At 37.6% G+C, this 6,945-nt stretch overlaps 1 protein-coding gene across 2 annotated transcripts in view; it reads right to left on the reverse strand.

The window, feature by feature from the left end:
* LOC104214991 (probable protein phosphatase 2C 60) overlaps window positions 1–6,432 on the reverse strand; it is a 32,163-nt gene extending 25,731 nt beyond the window's left edge. Inside the window, exons 1-3 of one of the 2 annotated variants that reach the window (XM_070155606.1) lie at window positions 6,310–6,426; window positions 4,088–4,213; window positions 3,083–3,146 (exon numbers count right to left, since the gene is read on the reverse strand). In XM_070155606.1, the coding sequence (XP_070011707.1) occupies window positions 3,083–3,146; window positions 4,088–4,204 (181 nt within the window). In that variant the 5' untranslated portion in view covers window positions 4,205–4,213; window positions 6,310–6,426. Of the gene's footprint in view, window positions 1–3,082; window positions 3,147–4,087; window positions 4,214–6,309 lie in introns of both variants that reach the window. The other variant, XM_070155607.1, reaches the window with a different exon arrangement.
* Window positions 6,433–6,945: the final 513 nt, after the last annotated feature.

The raw sequence follows: 6,945 nt of genomic DNA on the forward strand, positions 1-6,945 counted from the left end.
AGTTCTGAGGGCTCGGGTGAGTTTCGGGTAGGTTCCGGGGTGTCTTAGGCTTAAAAACTGAGCTGTTGCAGGCTCAGAGAGGTGAAGTACCTCTGAACAGGCCAATGCGGTCCGCATGATATAGACTGCTGCCGCGGAGAGGCCTGTGCGGCCGCACTAGTTTTGGTGCGGTCCGCGGTGAAGAGCAATTCACTGGTCCGACTTCGGAAGCCTATATCTTTTGATCTACAAGGGATTTTGAGATGATTTAAAACGAAAGTTGTAGCCCTTCGTGTCTAGTTTCCAGAAAGGTAAAGAAATCACAATTTGGACATCTGTAGAGAAAGTTATGGCCAAAATACTAAGACTTGTCACTGCAAAACACAGGAAACCTGTGCGGCCGCAGTTGATTTTGTGCGGTCCGCACAGGGCATCTGAGGGGGCAGTATATTTAGACGGGATTTTCAGTTATTTTTCATTTTCTTATGACCCCAAAAACATAAGAGGCGGTTTTTTAAACAACCTTTCTCTCCAAATCAATTGTAAGTAGTTTTTAACTAGTTTTCTTCAATCATTAACATCTTTTAACATGATTTCAACTTCAAATCAATGATTTTCATGGGAGAAATTGGGTGTTTTGGGTAGAACCTAGGTTTTTCAAAAATTGGGGATTTGGACCTCGATTTGAGGTCCGATTTCAAAACAAATTACATATTTGAGCTCGTGGGGGAATGGGTAATCGGGTTTTGGTTCGAACCTCGGGTTTTGACCATGTGGGCCCGGGGGCGATTTTGACTTTTTGGGTAAAACTTTGGAAAACTCATTTTCATGCATTCAAATTGATTCATTTAGCATTTATTGATGTAATTAAGTAACTTGTGGCTAGATACGAGCGAATTGACGGAGGAATCAAGGGGTAAAGCTATAATTGAAACTTGAGTTGTGTTCGAGGCATCAAGATAAGTGTTCGGTCTAACCTTAGCTTGAGGGATTAGGAGTTGAGTCCTATTTGTTAATTGCTTCTTGTTGAGTATGACGAATAGGCATAGTGACGGGTATCTATACATTGGAGTCGAGCATGACCGTAAGTCTTAAATTGATAGTTGTTGTGTTCTTAAATATTACTACGGATGCTTTAATTGATGATTCTCGATATTGAGCAAAGATTTAGTTTATTCTCGTGGATTTTATTTATGATTGAGTATTGGTATTAATTGAGCTGAGTAGAAGTTGAGTTAGGATTGGTTATAGCTGATTCTTCCTTGCCGGGATGATTGTTTCGATATTGTTGCTCCCTTGCCGGAAAGTCATTATATTGCTTTTGTTCCCTTGTCGGGATTCCTTGTGATTTTGTGTTGGCTTGTAAATGGGAGCGGGTGGTACGCCTACCACGAGATTTAATGAAATGGGAGCGGGTGGTACGTCTACCACAAGATATGATGAAATGGGAGCGGATGGTACGCCTACCACAAGATATGATGAAATGGGAGCGGGTGGTACGCCTACCACAAGATATGATTAAATGGGAGCGGGTGGTACGCCTACCACAAGATATGATGAAATGGGAGCGCGTGGTACGCATATCACAAGATATGATGAAATGGGAGCGGGTGGTACGCCTACCACAAGATATGAGAAATGGGATCGGGTTGCACGCCTGCAACAAGATGTAAAATGAAAGTGAAATTTGCCTTTATTTTTCTTATCCTTGTTAGAAGTTAAATTTTGGTTTCCTTATAATTTTATTGAGATTCTGCCTTATCTGTTATTCCCCGAAGCATGTTTCCCCTCCCCAGTTTTAATTGTTTGTTTCCGTTTATCTTTCCGCTGTATATATATACATAACTACACAGGTTTATTTGGAGTCTGGTCCTAGCCTCGTCACTACCTCGCCGGGGTTAGGCCAGACACTTACCAGCACATGGGGTTGGTTGTGTTGATGCTACACTCTACACTTATGTGCAGATACAGGAGCAGCGCTTGGTCAGCAGCGGTAGGGGAGCCAGCCTTCAGTCCACCGAGACACCGAGGTAGCCCTGCAGGCGTCCGCAGGCCCGGCGTCTCTTCTATCCATTTAGATGTTCTGTTTTCTTTTGTATCCAAGACAGACTATATTTCCTTTTTCAGACACTTGTATGTAGCATTCCTAGACAGTCCGTGAATGTTGTGACACCAGTTTCTGGGTAGAGATATATGTTGGATTTTTATTCGTATCAGTTTTGGTATAATATTTATCTAAGTCTTCCGCTTAAATTTCATCTTTCGTCATTATTTAAATGTTGATTACATGCTAATTTAATTGGTTAAAAAGGCTAAAATGAAAGAGGTTGAATTTTCCGCATTTCGTGGCTTGCCTAGCTTCTATGAGTAGGCGCCATCACGACTCCCGAGGGTGGGAAATCCGGGTCGTGACAATCTTCCATAATGCAAGTTTGCTAAAATTGATAATGCATTTATACCAAGTTCAGACCATGGCCTTACTACCTGAATGAACATAAAAGATTTCTTTTACAAAATGGCACTGCATCACACTTGATGTTTGATGCAACAGAACCATGATTTCATAGCTACTGTTAAGTTCTATATGCCTCAGTTCCTTCTCAAAAAAGAAAACGAAAAGAGAGAACAGGTCCCCCCTTTAGAGTAAGGGAGAGGTTAAATACAATGAACGCAATGTGAAATACAAGCCTGTGTTCCAGGTAAAAATTCCTTAACTGACCAGACCATGTTTTAACTTATTATATGCCTCTGTTATAAAACGGAAGAGAAGATGCAGGGCATGGGATGCTGCTCCTCTAGCACTTATGATGACTGTAGGGAGAGAGTAAAAGGAGAGATTTTGATGGAGTAGAGAAGGACTTACACTTGAGGAATAGCCTCTTATCCCTTATTTTCTTTTGGTGCACCCACGAGATTCCTAAATGTATAGGAGATTGGGTGTCTTACGTAGAAACCATAATTTTTTGTAGGTCTTTCTACTTTCCGGTGTACTTCTTTATACAGGCATATGTTTCATTTCTTTTAATGAAATTTATTACTTTGTCCGGGGAAAAAACAATGTATAGCATCTCAATATTAACCCATGCAACGACAAGATATATACCTCCGTGACCATCATAGACACCAAAAAAGGATGTTGAAGCATCTAAGTCAGGTATTGCTGCATGCTAAACAAAGGAGCAGAACGAAAGGTCAGCTCAAGATGAAGTTAACTCCTACATACTTTTGGATTATCCATAAATAAAACACTATGATAAGACAAACACTGAGAACATGTTTCAGAGTAACTATGACAATAAAAGCATTTATTAAATACTTAAGGCCATAATAACATGAACCTTTATGATGCATTTAAACTGATAAAAAAGCAAACATTGTAATCTCAGTTGATAACAGTTCCAATTCTTAATTATTTTGTGATTTTAGGATACTAAAGACAATTTTACCTTGAGTAGAATTAATTAAATAACTTTAGCTTATTTCCTTTCACTGAAAGATTCCGTCAGCTTCCTTTGACTTACTTAATACTTTTCTTTTATTTTGCAGAAGGAGTCTAAACCGATAAGTGAGATGGGCTGCAGATAGATCATTAAGAGGAAGGACGAGCATAAAGAACATTGTGTAGTCCCACTACCAAAGCTTACCACTTTGGAAATGTTATTAGTCTTACAATGAATCTGTAGGCAAAGCAAAGGAAGTTGGTCAAGACTCTTAAGACGGCCATGGTAAAAAATACCAGTTTAACTTCATGCCACACATGTGACGAGACCCTCAGAATGATAAAATAGCTAGAGAAACCAAAATCAAACAAAGTTTAAACAAGTTACTTTGCTCCTGAGTAAGAAAGCGAACAATCAACTATAAACATAACCTCATCCTCTAGGAACCGCTTGAGACAGCCCAAAATCCTCAGTTTTACCAATTACCAGGTGGAAAGCTGTGAAATTATAGACCCGTGTTTTTCCTCTTTGACATTTATTGTCTTGTATCTTGCATCATAAATATCCCAAATGTATGGAATAAAAACAAACAACTTATTTCCATTCCACAAATTATATCACAAAACATACTGACTAAAGTAAGTAGCAGGGATACAGGGGATACTCACAGCATCTTCCATTGTTGCACGCCATCCTTGCATTGATGATAAACCATATCTTACCCTAGCATTCTCACCATCTTCTGAGAATTTCTCTGTTTTGGGGGAACTGAGGTATATACCCATTACTTTTAGCTGAAACACAAAAAGAGAACCACTAACATATCATTTAAACAACCACGGACAAGTGGGAAGCAGTGAACTTTTATCGCCAAAACCACTTAGAAGGGGTAAATCAGAATCTTCTGGCCATGTATCTGATTAAAGGAGGCATATCTTAATGATGACGTACACAAACAAGAAACAATGTAGAGAAAAGATACAACTGAAGAATCAAGAAAGCAAAAGATGAAAAATGAAAGGAACTCAACCTGTAAAGAAAACTGCGCTAAGAATGCTAGGTACTAGTAAACTCCCATAAGTTATCTGGCCCCCACCCCACATGCAGGCCTTTTTATACCATGATTGCAGTATACAAACATCTAATTTACCAAGTGCACAGAAGCCTATCATCTTCAGAACAGCTGTTAACTTATTCCTCTCTTTCCACATAGACCAGAAAATCCAATGTAGAGAACTTTCTAGTGTTGTCATTGCTTCCTTGAGATCCAAGTACCATACTGTCCATAACAGGCAGCAGGTAACTTTTTTAAGAGAAAATGTCATTACCCAGTGAATGCCGACTTAAGAAGGAATGTCTTCCAAATATCTTGAGCGAAATCAGAATGGAGCATGAGATTCAACTTATTCCAGAGGCGAACTTACCCTTAAGGGTAGGGGTGCATCAACCCCCATAAACCTCGGCAAAAACCCTGTATATATATCTGCATATATATTGAGAAACCCATGTACAATTTACTTGTGCCCCCTCAATCAAGGAAGCTGGATTGGTGCACCAGTTGAGCAGTCTGCACAAGTTCTTTCCTTGCTTATTGTGACCTGGGTTCGAGGCCCAACTTCAGGAGCTTTGCTCTTTCACTATTTTTTTTTTCTTTTCAACAATAGATTAGTAGTAATAGTCTACTACATTTAATATTCTTTACCTATTCTGGATTCAACTTTAGTTTAATAATTTTTCATAGTAGTCAACTTAGTTTATTTTTTTCTTTTACAAATCCCCCCTTCAAAAGTCAAAAGCCCTAACCCGTCTTCGCTCTCCACGACTAGAAAAATACAAACCCTTCCTTTACCAGTCGCGACTGCAACGCTAGAAAGTGTATTCTCGTTCATGAAGCACATCAAAGATGAATTGCATAATAGTATTAGTGATGCATTTTAAAATAATTGTTTAGTTTATTACTTTGAGAAGGAAGTACTTGCAAATGTAACCAATGATGCTATTATTGACCGTTTTCATAATACGAAAGAACGTTGAATTCATGTATGTATGAATGACGTACTTTGTTCGGAGGCAGAGCTAGAACATTAGGTACAAGTTCAGGCGAACCCAGTAACTTTTGCTTAGACTTTGTATTGGCATTAGAGAATTCATTAAATATGTATAAATATTTAATTGCGAATTCAGCAACTAAGACGAGCTATGAGTTTGATGACAAGTTCAGAACCCATAAACTTCAAATCGTGACTCCGCCTTTGCTTTTTGTTATATCGATACAAAATTAATGATTTTGGATAATATCGATGTTTATACTTTGCTGATAAGTTGATAAGTTATCATAATCATTAAGTTTTCAAAGAGTTTAAGGCCAAACTTAGTAATTGGCATGCCTATGTTAAAGATAGTGGTGCACCAGCATAACACATACAGCATCTGGTAGCAACTAAACTCTATGATCCAGCAAACTTAATACGGCAAGAACTGAAAACTTGATTAAAGATATTCAAGAACTTTTAGTAATAGAGAGAAAAAGCAGATGCTGATGCAATTGACATGCTAAATGAAATAAATAGGCTATATTCCTCCGTACTTGAACAAATATACAAACTTAAATCACTTTCATTTCAGCTCTACTTTCAGATTCAATTCAAACACACTTGAAAAGAAAGAAAGTAAATTGAGATCATAAAATTTTGAAAAAATAGAAATTCAAAATCCAATATTAATTCCAAAATTGAAATGAGTACGATTGGATCACTACAAAAGATTGCTAAATGACCTTGATAAACATTTCATCTTCTTCAGAATACATAATATTCAGAAATTGACTAACTAAATATTGAAAATTCGTATTCTAAACGAATGTAATTCACTGGGTGAAAGAGAAACTTACAAGTAGATTTGGCCGGAGAAAGAGGCGTCGAGTGAAGATTTTGTGATTCCGGTGAAGAGAAATGAGGTGGAAGGTAAGAGCAGGACAAAGGGCGTGTGGATTCTGACGGCTCTTCTCCTTGTCTTCTCATCTAATTAAATACTAAATACTGTAATGCAACTTGCACAGAAAATTATCTACTATTACAAGGTTTATCTTTTTCACCTCTTCGGTTTTTGACTGCAAAAACTCAGTAGTATTGTATTCAATCTCAATTTGTCCCTTTGGAACATCGGATATAAAAAGTTCAATCTCAAATTTTTTTATGCTTTGTGTGTTGTAGTTATTACTTTTTTATCATTAGTGAATGGAGATGAAAAGTTATCATCCTAAGCATATTCGCCCTTAAATTTACGTGACTATTTATACGTTCTGCAAATATAAAATTTGGCACAAAATTAAAGACACGCATTCAATTATTTATTCTATTTTTTATTGGTTCGATTTGATCCTTTTAGTTTTGGTCCTTTTTAAATGTGTGATTCACTTCGGCCAAAATAAGTTTGGTTTGGTTCTATTATTTTTATTGGGTTCTGTAGTTATCCAATCGGTGGAGGGAACAATTATTAAATAGGACTAGTTTATTAGTTCGCGCGG

The sequence above is a fragment of the Nicotiana sylvestris genome, chromosome 8 (genome assembly GCF_000393655.2).
Source record: "Nicotiana sylvestris chromosome 8, ASM39365v2, whole genome shotgun sequence".
NCBI lineage: Eukaryota > Viridiplantae > Streptophyta > Magnoliopsida > Solanales > Solanaceae > Nicotiana > Nicotiana sylvestris.